At 38.2% G+C, this 18799-nt stretch overlaps 1 protein-coding gene across 1 annotated transcript in view; it reads right to left on the reverse strand.

Annotated features, from left to right (window-relative positions):
- Positions 1-255: 255 nt before the first annotated feature.
- Positions 256-18799, reverse strand: part of SGPP2 (sphingosine-1-phosphate phosphatase 2) — a 180165-nt gene continuing 161621 nt past the window's right edge. The window contains 2 exon segments of the mRNA XM_053711562.1: positions 256-3091; positions 3646-3810. Of these exon segments, the coding sequence (XP_053567537.1) occupies positions 2549-3091; positions 3646-3810 (708 nt within the window). The 3' untranslated portion in view covers positions 256-2548.

The raw sequence follows: 18799 nt of genomic DNA on the forward strand, positions 1-18799 counted from the left end.
GGACACTTCAGACATAACGGCATATGTATTTGTTCAGGTTCTTCTATACATGATGCTTGGTTTGGTACTGCAGAATTGTAATGTTTTAATGTATTATCTTTGGGTGCGTTATTTCCTAAAGACATCTTTCTAGATAAAGATACAAGCTTTTTGTCAATTACATATAATATATAGTTATAGTGCGCAATGCAGAGTATATAAAAGTTACCACTGTTAAAGCTCAGCAGTGTTAAATAAACACACAAAAAACAGACATGTCATGAAATACGTTTATTTCAGTTCACAGATTATTCTGGTACATGAGCAGAAAGTGCCACTGAAAAACAGGTTAAGGCTAACATTTCTTATAGTTCTGAAGATTTTACAGTTTAACATTGTTTTATTTTACAGAGCCTTTAAATGGGCAGATTTTCACATCTTGCCGGTGTTTTATTGAGAACGCCAATACATCGAAAACTCCAATCTGACGTCACTTCCGGTGAATCCATACATCCGATTGGTCCGTATCCAGTGAGTGACAGGACTCACAACCAATCAGATGGGCAGTGTAATCGCCTATCTACACTATCTACTTTGCCTCTGCCTGGGGGGTTGAAGGGGGGCAAAGCCCCCCTTGTAAACTTCATTCTCCAAGGTCTATTTGGGGTGTATGCCAGAGAATCGGCGGTGCACCCCTAGACAGAGGCAAAACAGATATTAACATAGAAGACTTACCGGAAGTGACGTCAGATTGGAGTTTGAGGAATTTGAGTTCTCGACAGAACACCGGCCCATTCCTTCCATTAAATAACCCGTTTATCCCAGGACTTCCTGATTTGTTCTATTATAATTGCCCTTTCTTTATAGAAAGGAAAGCTGCTGCCTCTTAGAACAATAGTACGGAATCCATTAATTAGTGGGAAATCTTTTCCTTAGCCATGTATGGTTCTAGATCTTGGGGATGCTAACAAGGGTGACCACAAATCTTTATATCAGTGGTCTGGTGGTCGGTACTAGGTGTGAGGGTTGTTATCATTTTTAACTATTTCCTATTTTTTGTTTTCTTTTTTTAAAATGCCCCTCACCCACTTATTTCTCTTTACTCAGGTAGACTAAAGGATGAGCAAAAGGTGAATATTGTTAACGTGTAGCTACTGAACTTGATACAAGTAAAAATTGGGGACGTTAAGCATTTCCTACATCTATCACCCACCTATTATTTTAGTATTACATGACAAAATTATTTGCTGCTCGATCTATAGACGGCAAGTAATTCAAGGTTCTGAGAACTAAAACCCATCATAATAATTTAGGACAGTTGGATTGCCAGTGTACAGTCACACCCACAGGGCTGTCATGTGTACAGGGTATCCATACAAATAATTTTATTGAGAACAATGCTAATAAATAAAATATTACTACTTTGTTAGTAAATACTAAAATGTTTTTGATTAGCAGCTTTTAGATTTTTCTTTAAAAAATATATACACATATTTAAAGGTGTCTAGACAGTCAGACATTAAGCAGGGTTACTAGAGTGGAGACACTAGCATAGTAAAACCCCCATTGGTTTCTCTACAACAGTGACCTGATAAACAGTACACAGCTTAATGAATAACCCACTTTGTGTCCTCATTTCTGTCTGATCCTCATGTGACAGTATTAAAACAAATCTGCAGACGGGGAGTTAGAATTTAAACTATATCTGCAGCATTACAGGTTACCTAACTAGGTTTTGTAGTTTTTTTGTTTTTTTTTACCAATATTATTGTAATTTGTCTAATTTTATGGCTTGTGTGAATTTAGGAATGTCATAGCACATCCTGTACGTTTTTTATTGCACGTGCTAACAGGAAATGTACATTCTATTGTATGCACTAATAGGAAATGTACTTTATGCCCTGATTTGTAACTGCAATACTTTGGAAGCACTGGAAGAGGAAAATACCAAAATAATTATACAGCTTTAATATGTCCCTTTCTTTCTTTGAGACTTTTGAGCAAGTAAGGAACTTTTCTCTGTAGTAAACATTGATACTGAATAGCATTTTATTAAATATCATTTCTATGACAAAATGGTGCTGCACACACTGCAGTGATAAATATCAGTAGAAAATATATATATAAATAAACCAATCTGTGTGCTTGGTAACATTGAATACAGCTGCACGTTTTATCATATCTCTTGCTTATACAGTGCATATTATCTATGTACACTCCCTTTCAAAGGGCATAAAGTTAGTGAGTATGTTTGTAAAATACCATCCCTATGACATATACTGAAACTGTGTGGTCAGAGCGTTCAGCCTTTATTTCTAAAAGTTTAAATCTGGCTTAACTTTTTAACTAATTGTTGAACAAATGCAATCATAGTATTTACCTAAATAGTGTTCTGGTACACTAGATTATAGTATGGTTTATTTGCAAAATATAAAATATTTAGATTCAAGTTTGCTATTTTAGCTTTAAGTGTTTTGTTTCTACCACTGCATGACATGGAAGTTCCTGAATTGTAAACACAGGTCTGTTGCACTGCAGTGGTAATGTAACTGGAGAAAACAGAGGATATTTACATTCCTAACATCTGACACAGCCAAGGAACCCCTGCTGTAGCAACAACGCCTATAGATGTGTATGTCACAAATTTGTAGGGTACTTCAATTTCTAGTCGCTGTCTAACTAATGGATCTTGGGTAGAAACTTTATACCATGAGCTAAGGGCCTGAAGAGACAGTGTCTTAGCAACAGAACGTGTTATAAGCAGGAGGAATACTCCTAAAAGAAACCTAGACACCTGCATCAGGATCAAGTTAAAGGTGATTTTAGGCATGGCAAGTGGAAGATGACCTAATGTAGTGTGGATCAGTCCAAAATGATTAGCCAACCAAATGCCAACACACGTTCCTGCTCCAACGCCTAGAATAGTTGTAGTGTCCGCTCTGGTGGTGCTGTAATGGTCCATCTTGGGGTAGTTATAGCTTAGCAGGAAACCTGTAGTAACTGCAAGTACTGGAGAGGGAGGGTTGTTCAGAAGCAGTTGATCTGTTGAATCCCACACTGGGTATGTTAAGGCCAAAAATAGCAAGGCTATCAGTGCTCCACAGACAACATCCTGCAAAAACAGACAGACATATTACTTGTAGCTTATGTAATAGCAGCACCTGCAGTGAATGAACTTGTGTGACATTGTTTACAACCATAAACAATCAATATTAATAAGCCACTTTGTAAGCAGAAACCTGGGGACTGGGTAAAAAGCCAGAACAGAAAATGACTTAACAGCTGTATAAATATTAAACATGAGAAAAACCAGTAGAAATTGAAAGATCCTGTTCATAGCCCACATGAACATGGAACAGCCCGGAACACCCACTTCCCAAATAGTCACATCAATAAAAATTCACCAGTTCCACAAGACTAATGTAGGAGAGAGACAATGAGCCACACAACCAAATAATCCACACCAAGTGGCTGCTCTGGTCCAAATAGCGCTTTGTGCAAAAAAGGCCCAACACACTGACTTCCCAAGTAGCCAAACTAAACAAATTCAACCATTCCACAAGGGTAGATGGGAGAGAGGTAATGAACAACCCTACAAATAATCTATGTCCAAGTAGCTGTTATAGTTAAAGCACATTGTGCAAAAAAAAGGCATGGATCGTCTACTTCCCAAGTAGCCACAGCAACCATATTCACCGATTCCACAGGGCTAGGTGGAAGGGAGACAATTAGCCACACACCCGGCATCATCCAAATCGCCTTTTCAGTCAAAGCATTAGCACAAAAAAGCCCACTTCCTGAGAAGTCTCTACAACCAAATTCTCCACAAAGCTAGGTAAAAGCAAAAAAATAAAACATTTTTTGCACAAAGGTTTTTTGTTTTATTAACCAGAAAGAAAACTTGGATATGGATTTTTTTTATGGTGGGTGTATGGCTTTCTAAAATAAGTGGATTTGGTTGATGTGGCTACTTGGGAAGTAGGCTTTTCAGGCCTTTTTGTGCAAAACACTTGACAAAAACGGACAGGTTTTTTTGTTTTGTTTTTTTTAACCAGAAAATAAACTTGGAAATGGATTCTGTGGCGGGTGTATGTGTCTCATTCATCTCTCACCTAGACTAGTATAATGGGTGAATTTGGTGAGGCTATTCGGAAGGTGGGTGTTCCAGGCCTATCTTTGTGCATAACACTTTTTTAATGGAACATCCTTGGATCTGGATTTTGTTTGGATTGTGTGGCTCCAACCTAGCTTTATGAAATGGATGAATTTAGTTGGTGTAGCTACTTTGAAAGTGGGCGTTCCAGGCCTTTATTTGCACAAAACTTTTTTTATTGGAACAGCCACTTGGATGTGGTTTCAGTGGTGTGTGTGTGTGGCTCATTGTCTCTCTCCCACCTAGCTTTGTTGAACAGGGGAATTTGGTTGGTACAGTTACATGGGAAACACTTTTTTGCCCACAATGCCACATGGATGTGGATTTTGTTGCAGGTGTGACTTATTGTCTCTCTCACACATAGCTTTGCAGAACTAGTGACATTTTATTGGTGTAACTACCTGGAAAGTTTAAAAAGGGACAGTTTACCAAAAAAAATTCTCCCGTTTAAATTGTTCCCAATGACAATTAGATTGTGGTATCCCCACCTATATTGAAAGTTTCTATACTGAAGTCCATGGTATTGACAGGCAATGTAAACACAGCCAGCAGCAGAAATTACACTCCCAGTGGGGTGCAGGATAGTTAACAATAAAATGTTAATTTTCCATTCTCCTCTCTAAGAATTTAGCTTTGGTTTACAAATAAATATAAGATAAAGCACACAGTGATAACATAATAAGATTTGATATTACCTGCAAGCTCAAACTCTTAACCCCTTAAGGACTAATGACTGAATTATTCCATCATGGTTGTCCGTGCCATAAGGAACCATGACTGAATAATTCCGTCATGTGCTAAAATTAGCCCCAGATCGCCGTGGTCCCGGCGATCGCAGAGTTAATGCTCTTGCTTGCTGCCTCAGCGTCTGAGGCAGACTAGCAACAGCAAATCATGATGTCCCAGCCCATGCGATCTCTCTGACAGCCAATCACAGCGGACACAATGTTGCTGGGACATCAGCTCCGCCTCCCTCCACCTCTGTTTGGTTTTTTAAATGGAGAGAGACGGATCTTTCTTACTTTAAATGCTGTAAAAAAATCCAACGTATTAATAAAAGTTAAAATATCCCCTTTAGCCAGTCCTTAAATTTATTTTGAATTACTTTTCTTAAGCTGCACTAAGTATGTAAACATTATTATAACCAAAACTGTGAAAAAGTTGTGTTTTTTTATTTATTCTTTTTATGTTTTGTTATTTTGTTTATAATAAATGAGAACTTATATATTTATCACAACAAATGAAAGCCCTTTTGTCCTTTAAAAAAAAATGGTATATAATATGTGTTGGTGCAATAAATGAGAAAGATGAAAATTTGGTTAAACAAACATAGCAAAAATTGCTTTGGTCCTTAACCGAAAGACAAGCATCTGAAGTTTGGTCCTTAAGAGGTTAATAGGTTGTGGCTTAAAAGCACAAAACCAATTAATTCATATGGTCATACATTTTATACTCTGCAGCTGGTATAACAAGTCATTGAAAAGACATTAAGGGAAAAACAATTTTACAATTAACATATTGTTCTGAAGGATAATTCAAATTTTTTTTTTAAAGAATTTAACCAATTATATGGCCATTCCGGCTTTTATCCCATCCCAGAAAACTGTCAAATGTAAAATGAACACTATTAAATCAATGCAGAGAAAGTGTCATGGTTTAAGCTGCTCCCAGAAACACTAAAAACTTATTAAACTGCCTAATGTTTACTAAAACAGGGTATTTTCTGCACCTATTACTCTCTCTGTATAAAAGCAAAATGTTTAGTTTCAAACACTACTCCTATGGTCCATAGCACATCTCCCTTATAGCTCCAACCATATCCACATCAGTGGCTCCTAATTCTCTCATTAAAAAGGGACATGAAAGTAAAAAAATTTTTTTTAAAGCTAGCTGGTGGTTGGTGACTACACACATGTGTCTTGTCATTGGCTTTCCAGATGGGCTCAGCTAGCTTAATGTGAAGGTCAATTTTCATGTGAACGTGCCCATTTTAAAAAAAAAAAAACTATTAAAAACAGGGGCACTTCATTCATGAAAGTTGACATTGCACCGTATTTTAAAAATAAATACTTACCTTGTTCTTCTGTAACGCCGGATCACCGGTCTGAAACGATGCCCCACCTGCTTCTTCCTGGTTTACTTACCCAGCAATGAGGAAACCGGCTTCCTCAGGCAATGATTACCCGGGGGGGGGGGGGGGGAGCCGTGATTGGAGGATGCCGGAATAGTCATTGCTGACGTATGGCTGAAATGTCAATTTTCATGAATGAAAGTGCCCTTGTTTTTAATAGTTTTTTTTAAAAAACGGGCACTTTCACATGAAAATTGACCTTCACTTTAACGTAGTGCATTTCTGCTCTGGAACTAACTTTTACAATCATTTCAACACCTTTTCAGGGATGAAATACATAGTTATATGCAAAAACAGTCCAATAATAAAATGTTCTAACAAATTATAGCATTTCCCTGTTCCGTTAAGGACACATTATTAATAACCTCTAATGAATGTCCAGTCCTATGGTAGGGATACCCTCATATACTGATCAATGTGCTCTTGAGGACAAGAGGAGGAACCTCTGCTATAGCTTTGTGCCAGTTTTCTCCTCATTTAGCACTTTGACTTCTGCTACTCCATTAGGATTCCTTATGGATCATTCAGGGATACTTCTCATTGTGCACATTCTCAGCAGGCACATTGTTATAATTTTGGTCTCTGTACCACAATACCCATATCCCATCCGTCATTCTACAGACATCTTCTGTTACTGATAGATTTTCAGCATCTTCAATGCTTCACACAACAGTCACTGAGCTAGTAACACGCACATATCAAATATCCATTCTAACACATGACAGAACGAAAACAGTAAATCATTCATGACCCTTTCTGACTACAGTGACACACTGTTTATTAGGTATCCCATCACCAAACTGATTTTTTACTTTATTTTTTTTTTTAACAATATCACAATTGATGCAGTATTGCAGCGGATTATGTCATTGTGGCTCCATCAATATTGCAGGTGACACTGTTACAGGGGAGCAAATTCTTACTATACCCTTATATCCCAGAGGATACTGGTGCAGTATTCTTTGCAGCACACTGTAAAATACAAGGGGTTAACATCTAGTTCTAATCAGCAACTTATCTGTCATCAAAATAGCTGCTCAGTGACATTCTTGCAGTGGGTTGTCATAGGCAGCAGGATGTCAGTGTAAACAAGATCCTATGACATGATATTACCTCTGTAAAAATGCAGATAAAGACTTTCCTACACTGGCATCAATTACTATATTAACAGAGTTCGTATACCAACCTCATACAGATATCTGTAACACTGCACTCACTGATCAAAATCTAACTGTTTAACTCTTCTTAGAAAAAAAAAACAATACCCTTATGCAGCAAAAGGCCACTCCATATACTATAATGCAATTATACAACAAACTTTACTTTTTGATACTTGCTAACTATATTACTTTAAGCCTATATAATTGTACTTTGTGCTGAGAAGTCTCTATAGCAGTGTTTTTCAACCAGTGTGCCGCGGCACACTAGTGTGCCGTGAGAGATCCTCAGGTGTGCCGTGGCAGACTGACAGTGTGACATTTTTTTAAATTTTGCTTGTTTTTTTATTCTGGGACGTTTTTTTATTTTGGGTGAGATGATGACTGAGGGTAACAGCTCGCCTCCCCGACCCATGTTCACACTTGGAAGGAACCCCCACCCACCACAACACGTACGTGCCTAGTGCTGGCTCTACACGCAGCACCACACAACACTTAGGCCTAGATTTAGAGTTCGGCGGTAAAAGGGCTGTTAACGCTCCGCGGGCTTTTTTCTGGCCGCACCATAAATTTAACTCTGGTATCGAGAGTTAAAACAAATGCTGCGTTAGGCTCCAAAAAAGGAGCGTAGAGCATTTTTACCGCAAATGCAACTCTCGATACCAGAGCTGCTTACGGACGCGGCCGGCCTAAAAAACGTGCTCGTGCACGATTCTCCCATAGGAAACAATGGGGCTGTTTGAGCTGAAAAAAAACCTAACACCTGCAAAAAAGCAGCGTTCAGCTCCTAACGCAGCCCCATTGTTTCCTATGGGGAAACACTTCCTACGTCTGCACCTAACACTCTAACATGTACCCCGAGTCTAAACACCCCTAGCCTTACACTTATTAACCCCTAATCTGCCGCCCCCGCTATCGCTGACCCCTGCATTACACTTTTAACCCCTAATCTGCCGCTCCGTAAACCGCCGCCACCTACGTTATCCCTATGTACCCCTAATCTGCTGCCCTAACATCGCCGACCCCTATGTTATATTTATTAACCCCTAATCTGCCCCCCACAACGTCGCCGACACCTACCTACACTTATTAACCCCTAATCTGCCGAGCGGACCTGAGCGCTATTATAATAAAGTTATTAACCCCTAATCCGCCTCACTAACCCTATCATAAATAGTATTAACCCCTAATCTGCCCTCCCTAACATCGCCGACACCTACCTTCAATTATTAACCCCTAATCTGCCGACCGGAGCTCACCGCTATTCTAATAAATGTATTAACCCCTAAAGCTAAGTCTAACCCTAACACTAACACCCCCCTAAGTTAAATATAATTTTTATCTAACGAAATAAATTAACTCTTATTAAATAAATTATTCCTATTTAAAGCTAAATACTTACCTGTAAAATACATCCTAATATAGCTACAATATAAATTATAATTATATTATAGCTATTTTAGGATTAATATTTATTTTACAGGTAACTTTGTATTTATTTTAACCAGGTACAATAGCTATTAAATAGTTAAGAACTATTTAATAGTTACCTAGTTAAAATAATTACAAATTTACCTGTAAAATAAATCCTAACCTAAGATATAATTAAACCTAACACTACCCTATCAATAAAATAATTAAATAAACTACCTACAATTAACCTAACACTACACTATCAATAAATTAATTAAACACAATTGCTACAAATAAATAATCTATCTGATCGGAACAGCCAATAGAATGCGAGCTCAATCTGATTGGCTGATTGGATCAGCCAATCGGATTGAACTTGATTCTGATTGGCTGATTCCATCAGCCAATCAGAAAATTCCTACCTTAATTCCGATTGGCTGATAGAATCCTATCAGCCAATCGGAATTCGAGGGACGCCATCTTGGATGACGTCCCTTAAAGGAACCGTCATTCGTCGTCTAGTCGTCGGAAGAAGAGGATGGATCCGCGCTGGAGGTCTTCAAGATGGAGCCGGTCGTCATCGGATGGAAGAACATAGAAGATGCCGCTTGGAGAAGATGTTTGCCGGTCCGGATGTCCTCTTCTTGCCGGATAGGAGGAAGACTTTGGAGCACCGGATTATGGATCGCCAACCCCCGCTTGGGTTGGATGAAGATCTTGGAGCCAGGACGGATCGGTGATACCTGGATGGTGAAGACAAGGTAGGAAGATCTTCAGGGGATTAGTGTTAGGTTTATTTAAGGGGGGTTTGGGTTAGATTAGGGGTATGTGGGTGGTGGGTTGTAATGTTGGGGGGGGGGGTATTGTATGTTTTTTTTTACAGGCAAAAGAGCTGAAATTCTTGGGGCATGCCCCGCAAAGGGCCCTGTTCAGGGCTGGTAAGGTAAAAGAGCTTGTAATTTTTGTATTTTAGAATAGGGTAGGGAATTTTTTATTTTGGGGGGCTTTGTTATTTTATTAGGGGGCTTAGAGTAGGTGCAATTAGTTTAAAATTGTTGTAATATTTTTCTTATGTTTGTAAATATTTTTTTATTTTCTGTAACTTAGTTCTTTTTTATTTTTTGTACTTTAGATAGTTTATTTAATTGTATTTATTTGTAGCAATTGTGTTTAATTAATTTATTGATAGTGTAGTGTTAGGTTAATTGTAGGTAGTTTATTTAATTATTTTATTGATAGGGTAGTGTTAGGTTTAATTATATCTTAGGTTAGGATTTATTTTACAGGTAAATTTGTAATTATTTTAACTAGGTAACTATTAAATAGTTCTTAACTATTTAATAGCTATTGTACCTGGTTAAAATAAATACAAAGTTACCTGTAAAATAAATATTAATCCTAAAATAGCTATAATATAATTATAATTTATATTGTAGCTATATTAGGATGTATTTTACAGGTAAGTATTTAGCTTTAAATAGGAATAATTTATTTAATAAGAGTTAATTTATTTCGTTAGATAAAAATTATATTTAACTTAGGGGGGTGTTAGTGTTAGGGTTAGACTTAGCTTTAGGGGTTAATACATTTATTAGAATAGCGGTGAGCTCCGGTCGGCAGATTAGGGGTTAATAATTGAAGGTAGGTGTCGGCGATGTTAGGGAGGGCAGATTAGGGGTTAATACTATTTATGATAGGGTTAGTGAGGCGGATTAGGGGTTAATAACTTTATTATAGTAGCGCTCAGGTCCGCTCGGCAGATTAGGGGTTAATAAGTGTAGGCAGGTGTCGGCGACGTTGTGGGGGGCAGATTAGGGGTTAATAAATATAACATAGGGGTCGGCGATGTTAGGGGCAGCAGATTAGGGGTACATAGGGATAACGTAGGTGGCGGCGATTTGCGGTCGGAAGATTAGGGGTTAATTATTTTAAGTAGCTTGCGGCGACGTTGTGGGGGGCAAGTTAGGGGTTAATAAATATAATATAGGGGTCAGCGGGGTTAGGGGCAGCAGATTAGGGGTACATAAGTATAACGTAGGTGGCGGTCGGCAGATTAGGGGTTAAAAATTTTAATCGAGTGGCGGCGATGTGGGGGGAGCTCGGTTTAGGGGTACATAGGTAGTTGATGGGTGTTAGTGTACTTTAGGGTACAGTAGTTAAGAGCTTTATAAACCGGCGTTAGCCAGAAAGCTCTTAACTCCTGCTATTTTCAGGCGGCTGGAATCTTGTCGTTAGAGCTCTAACGCTCACTGCAGAAACGACTCTAAATACCGGCGTTAGAAAGATCCCATTGAAAAGATAGGCTACGCAAATGGCGTAGGGGGATCTGCGGTATGGAAAAGTCGCGGCTGAAAAGTGAGCGTTAGACCCTTTAATCACTGACTCCAAATACCAGCGGGCGCCCAAAACCAGCGTTAGGAGCCTCTAACGCTGATTTTGACGGCTACCGCCGAACTCTAAATCTAGGCCTTAGTTTGTAGGAGGCATGGCATGACAGCACAGTACAGTGTGTGTATATATATATATATATATATATATATATATATATATATATATATATATATATATATATATGTATGTATGTATATATATATATATATATATATATATATATATATATATATATATATATATATATATATATATATATAGCAATAAGAAACAAATTGCAGAGACTTTTTGCAGATCCAAAACTCGATTTATTTCAGTTTAAAAATAAAAATCCATGAATACATGATCAGAAATCGGCATGTCTCACAACTCCAACAAAACTTGTGAAAAAACTGCTGCTGACATGTTTCGCCGCTCACGGCGTAATCATAGCTACAGGTAAAATCCCTGCTCACCTATTTAAGGTGGCTGGGAAAATCCAATTGGTTAAAATTTAATTGGCAAGTTTAAGCTGGAATAAATACTTAACCCCATGTGAACTGTGAACACTTAGAGAGGAAATATCTTTATATTTATATTTCATTTCATTATATGGGTTTGTTTTTACTTTTGCAAACTGCTAAAGAAATTTAATTTTAAACCCTGATTAAATGCAAAGCAAGTAATTCATAACAAATGGTCTAATTATCCATTTGAGAAAAAACATAATTTATGTAAGAACTTACCTGATAAATTCATTTCTTTCATATTAACAAGAGTCCATGAGCTAGTGACGTATGGGATATACATTCCTACCAGGAGGGGCAAAGTTTCCCAAACCTTAAAATGCCTATAAATACACCCCTCACCACACCCACAAATCAGTTTAACGAATAGCCAAGAAGTGGGGTGATAAGAAAAAAAGTGCGAAGCATATAAAATAAGGAATTGGAATAATTGTGCTTTATACAAAAAAATCATAACCACCACAAAAAAGGGTGGGCCTCATGGACTCTTGTTAATATGAAAAATGAATTTATCAGGTAAGTTCTTACATAAATTATGTTTTCTTTCATGTAATTAACAAGAGTCCATGAGCTAGTGACGTATGGGATAATGACTACCCAAGATGTGGATCTTTCCACACAAGAGTCACTAGAGAGGGAGGGATAAAATAAAGACAGCCAATTCCTGCTGAAAATAATCCACACCCAAAATAAAGTTTAACAAAAAACATAAGCAGAAGATTCAAACTGAAATCGCTGCCTGAAGAACTTTTCTACCAAAAACTGCTTCAGAAGAAGAAAATACATCAAAATGGTAGAATTTAGTAAAAGTATGCAAAGAGGACCAAGTTGCTGCTTTGCAGATCTGGTCAACCGAAGCTTCATTCCTAAACGCCCAGGAAGTAGATACTGACCTAGTAGAATGAGCTGTAATTCTCTGAGGCGGAATTTTACCCGACTCAACATAGGCAAGATGAATTAAAGATTTCAACCAAGATGCCAAAGAAATGGCAGAAGCTTTCTGGCCTTTCCTAGAACCGGAAAAGATAACAAATAGACTAGAAGTCTTACGGAAAGATTTCGTAGCTTCAACATAATATTTCAAAGCTCTAACAACATCCAAAGAATGCAATGATTTCTCCTTAGAATTCTTAGGATTAGGACATAATGAAGGAACCACAATTTCTCTACTAATGTTGTTGGAATTCACAACTTTAGGTAAAAATTCAAAAGAAGTTCGCAACACCGCCTTATCCTGATGAAAAATCAGAAAAGGAGACTCACACGAAAGAGCAGAAAATTCAGAAACTCTTCTAGCAGAAGAGATGGCCAAAAGGAACAAAACTTTCCAAGAAAGTAATTTAATGTCCAATGAATGCATAGGTTCAAACGGAGGAGCTTGAAGAGCTCCCAGAACCAAATTCAAACTCCAAGGAGGAGAAATTGACTTAATGACAGGTTTTATACGAACCAAAGCTTGTACAAAACAATGAATATCAGGAAGAATAGCAATCTTTCTGTGAAAAAGAACAGAAAGAGCGGAGATTTGTCCTTTCAAAGAACTCGCGGACAAACCCTTATCTAAACCATCCTGAAGAAACTGTAAAATCCTCGGTATTCTAAAAGAATGCCAAGAAAAATGATGAGAAAGACACCAAGAAATATAAGTCTTCCAGACTCTATAATATATCTCTCGAGATACAGATTTACGAGCCTGTAACATAGTATTAATCACGGAGTCAGAGAAACCTCTATGACCAAGAATCAAGCGTTCAATCTCCATACCTTTAAATTTAAGGATTTCAGATCCGGATGGAAAAAAGGACCTTGAGACAGAAGGTCTGGTCTTAACGGAAGAGTCCATGGTTGGCAAGATGCCATCCGGACAAGATCCGCATACCAAAACCTGTGAGGCCATGCCGGAGCTATTAGCAGAACAAACGAGCATTCCCTCAGAATCTTGGAGATTACTCTTGGAAGAAGAACTAGAGGCGGAAAGATATAGGCAGGATGATACTTCCAAGGAAGTGATAATGCATCCACTGCCTCCGCCCGAGGATCCCGGGATCTGGACAGATACCTGGGAAGTTTCTTGTTTAGATGAGAGGCCATCAGATCTATCTCTGGGAACCCCCACATTTGAACAATCTGAAGAAATACCTCTGGGTGAAGAGACCATTCGCCCGGATGCAACGTTTGGCGACTGAGATAATCCGCTTCCCAATTGTCTACACCTGGGATATGAACCGCAGAGATTAGACAGGAGCTGGATTCCGCCCAAACCAAAATTCGAGATACTTCTTTCATAGCCAGAGGACTGTGAGTCCCTCCTTGATGATTGATGTATGCCACAGTTGTGACATTGTCTGTCTGAAAACAAATGAACGATTCTCTCTTCAGAAGAGGCCAAAACTGAAGAGCTCTGAAAACTGCACGGAGTTCCAAGATATTGATCGGTAATCTCACCTCCTGAGATTCCCAAACTCCTTGTGCCGTCAGAGATCCCCACACAGCTCCCCAACCTGTGAGACTTGCATCTGTTGAAATTACAGTCCAGGTCGGAAGAACAAAAGAAGCCCCCTGAATTAAACGATGGTGATCTGTCCACCACGTTAGAGAGTGCCGAACAATCGGTTTTAAAGATATTAATTGATATATCTTCGTGTAATCCCTGCACCATTGGTTCAGCATACAGAGCTGAAGAGGTTGCATGTGAAAACGAGCAAAGGGGATCGCGTCCGATGCAGCAGTCATAAGACCTAGAATTTCCATGCATAAGGCTACCGAAGGGAATGATTGAGACTGAAGGTTTCGACAGGCTGTAATCAATTTTAGACGTCTCTTGTCTGTTAAAGACAAAGTCATGGACACTGAATCTATCTGGAAACCCAGAAAGGTTACCCTTGTTTGAGGAATCAAAGAACTTTTTGGTAAATTGATCCTCCAACCATGATCTTGAAGAAACAACACAAGTCGATTCGTATGAGACTCTGCTAAATGTAAAGACGGAGCAAGTACCAAGATATCGTCCAAATAAGGAAATACCACAATACCCTGTTCTCTGATTACAGACAGAAGGGCACCGAGAATCTTTGTGAAAATTCTTGGAGCTGTAGCAAGGCCAAACGGTAGAGCCACAAATTGGTAATGCTTGTCTAGAAAAGAGAATCTCAGGAACTGATAATGATCTGGATGAATCGGAATATGCAGATATGCATCCTGTAAATCTATTGTGGACATATAATTCCCTTGCTGAACAAAAGGCAATATAGTCCTTACAGTTACCATCTTGAACGTTGGTATCCTTACATAACGATTCAATAATTTTAGATCCAGAACTGGTCTGAAGGAATTCTCCTTCTTTGGTACAATGAAGAGATTTGAATAAAACCCCATCCCCTGTTCCGGAATTGGAACTGGCATAATTACTCCAGCCAACTCTAAATCTGAAACACAATTCAGAAATGCTTGAGCTTTCACTGGATTTACTGGGACATGGGAAAGAAAAAATCTCTTTGCAGGAGGTCTCATCTTGAAACCAATTCTGTACCCTTCTGAAACAATGTTCTGAATCCAAAGATTGTGAACAGAATTGATCCAAATTTCTTTGAAAAAACGTAACCTGCCCCCTACCAGCTGAACTGGAATGAGGGCCGTACCTTCATGTGAACTTAGAAGCAGGCTTTGCCTTTCTAGCAGGCTTGGATTTATTCCAGACTGGAGATGGTTTCCAAACTGAAACTGCTCCTGAGGACGAAGGATCAGGCTTTTGTTCTTTGTTGAAACGAAAGGAACGAAAACGATTGTTAGCCCTGTTTTTACCTTTAGACTTTTTATCCTGTGGTAAAAAAGTTCCTTTCCCACCAGTAACAGTTGAAATAATAGAATCCAACTGAGAACCAAATAATTTGTTTCCCTGGAAAGAAATGGAAAGTAGAGTTGATTTAGAAGCCATATCAGCATTCCAAGTCTTAAGCCATAAAGCTCTTCTGGCTAAGATAGCCAGAGACATAAATCTAACATCAACTCTAATAATATCAAAAATGGCATCACAGATGAAATTATTAGCATGCTGGAGAAGAATAATAATATCATGAGAATCACGATTTGTTACTTGTTGCGCTAGAGTTTCCAACCAAAAAGTTGAAGCTGCAGCAACATCAGCCAATGATATAGCAGGTCTAAGAAGATTACCTGAACATAGATAAGCTTTTCTTAGAAAAGATTCAATTTTTCTATCTAAAGGATCCTTAAACGAGGTACCATCTGATGTAGGAATGGTAGTACGTTTAGCAAGGGTAGAAATAGCCCCATCAACTTTAGGGATTTTGTCCCAAAATTCTAACCTGTCAGGCGGAACAGGATATAATTGCTTAAAACGTTTAGAAGGAGTAAATGAATTACCCAATCTATCCCATTCCTTAGCAATTACTGCAGAAATAGCATTAGGAACAGGAAAGACTTCTGGAATAACCGCAGGAGCTTTAAAAACCTTATCCAAACGTATAGAATTAGTATCAAGAGGACTAGAATCCTCTATTTCTAAAGCAATTAGTACTTCTTTAAGTAAAGAGCGAATAAATTCCATCTTAAATAAATATGAAGATTTATCAGCATCAATCTCTGAGACAGAATCCTCTGAACCAGAAGAGTCCAAAGAATCAGAATGATGGTGTTCATTTAAAAATTCATCTGTAGAGAGAGAAGATTTAAAAGACTTTTTACGTTTACTAGAAGGAGAAATAACAGACAAAGCCTTCTTTATAGATTCAGAAACAAAATCTCTTATGTTATCAGGAACATTCTGCACCTTAGATGTTGAGGGAACTGCAACAGGCAATGGTACATCACTAAAGGAAATATTATCTGCATTAACAAGTTTGTCATGACATTTAATACAAACAACAGCTGGAGGAATAGCTACCAAAAGTTTACAGCAGATACACTTAGCTTTGGTAGATCCAGCAGGCAGAGGTTTTCCTGTAGTATCTTCTGGCTCAGATGCAACGTGAGACATCTTGCAATATGTAAGAGAAAAAACAACATATAAAGCAAAATAGATCAAATTCCTTATAAGACAGTTTCAGGAATGGGAAAAAAATGCCAAACATCAAGCTTCTAGCAACCAGAAGCAAATTAAAAATGAGACTGAAATAATGTGGAGACAAAGGCGACGCCCATATTTTTTGGCGCCAAATAAAACGCCCACATTATTTGGCGCCTAAATGCTTTTGGCGCCAAAAATGACGCCACATCCGGAACGCCGACATTTTTGGCGCAAAATAACGTAAAAAATGACGCAACTTCCGGCGACACGTATGACGCCGGAAACGGAAATGAATTTTTGCGCCAAAAAAGTCCGCGCCAAGAATGACGCAATAAAATGAAGCATTTTCAGCCCCCGCGAGCCTAACAGCCCACAGGGAAAAAAGTCAAATTTTTGAGGTAAGAAAATATATGATAATTAAAGCATAATCCCAAATATGAAACTGACTGTCTGGAAATAAGGAAAGTTGAACATTCTGAGTCAAGGCAAATAAATGTTTGAATACATATATTTAGAACTTTATAAATAAAGTGCCCAACCATAGCTTAGAGTGTCACAGAAAATAAGACTTACTTACCCCAGGACACTCATCTACATGTTTGTAGAAAGCCAAACCAGTACTGAAACGAGAATCAGTAGAGGAAATGGTAAATATAAGAGTATATCGTCGATCTGAAAAGGGAGGTAAGAGATGAATCTCTACGACCGATAACAGAGAACCTTATGAAATAGACCCCGTAGAAGGAGATCACTGCATTCAATAGGCAATACTCTCCTCACATCCCTCTGACATTCACTGCACGCTGAGAGGAAAACCGGGCTCCAACTTGCTGCGGAGCGCATATCAACGTAGAATCTAGCACAAACTTACTTCACCACCTCCATCGGAGGCAAAGTTTGTAAAACTGATTTGTGGGTGTGGTGAGGGGTGTATTTATAGGCATTTTAAGGTTTGGGAAACTTTGCCCCTCCTGGTAGGAATGTATATCCCATACGTCACTAGCTCATGGACTCTTGTTAATTACATGAAAGAAATGAAAGTATTATAGTTTACACCAGATTACCTGGAAAAATAGAAGGATGGGAATTATTAACCCAGTGTTCACATTTAACATGAGGTATATTTATGATGCCCATTATTACACAATGGGGATTCGTAACCACATAATTTTGGTGAAACATATCACACAAATTTGGCTTATAAGAGTAGCTTAAAGCCATTCTAACTAGATGCAGATTTATACAAAGAGTTAAGAATAAGTGGTTTCTGAATTACAAAGACAACTGAGGAGATTTTATGAATATTTTATAAATGTTTACAAATATGTTTTGAGAACATTTTATCTAAGATATTAGTTATTCTAAAATTGCAATGGTTCTAGTGGGAAAAGTTAAAGTTATAGACTCATCCTAAATGGTAGGCTTACTATATTATTGTATATTAATATTAGTATTTAGTGTAAATATTACTCTTGTAATTTATAGTATTCCTATACATCAGGCCAATACAAGAGAGGGAGATGAGAGGACCACATGATTATTTCCAGAAATTAATTAGATCATATTCAGAGTTCAGACCCGAAGGTACTCGGGTCTGAAGTCTAAAGATCCAATACATCTCTCTCTTTTGTAGTAACCGATCACGATCACCTCCTCTAGGTGGACAACATACTCTTTCAATAGCCTGCCATCTAAGACTTTTAATGTCCTTATTGTGGCATCGTGAAAAGTGTTTCACCAAAGGTGTACTAGCTTCTCCTGCTTGAATTGTGGACAAATGGTTGCGAATGCGTACTTTTACTTCATTTGTTGTTAAACCTACATACTGTAGGTGACAGGAAATGCAGGTCAGTACATATACAACATAAGTTGAGGTACATTTCAGGCAACTAGTGATGGGAAAAGTTTCACCCGTAACTTCAGATTTAAAAATGTTAGATGCCAAAATGTACTCACATACCCGACATTTCTGTCTACATTTGAACAGACCCTTATGGGTTAACCAAGCGCTCGTCGGTCTGTTCAATTCAGGCAAGGATGAAG

Source organism: Bombina bombina, chromosome 4, assembly GCF_027579735.1.
Source record: "Bombina bombina isolate aBomBom1 chromosome 4, aBomBom1.pri, whole genome shotgun sequence".
Lineage (NCBI taxonomy): Eukaryota > Metazoa > Chordata > Amphibia > Anura > Bombinatoridae > Bombina > Bombina bombina.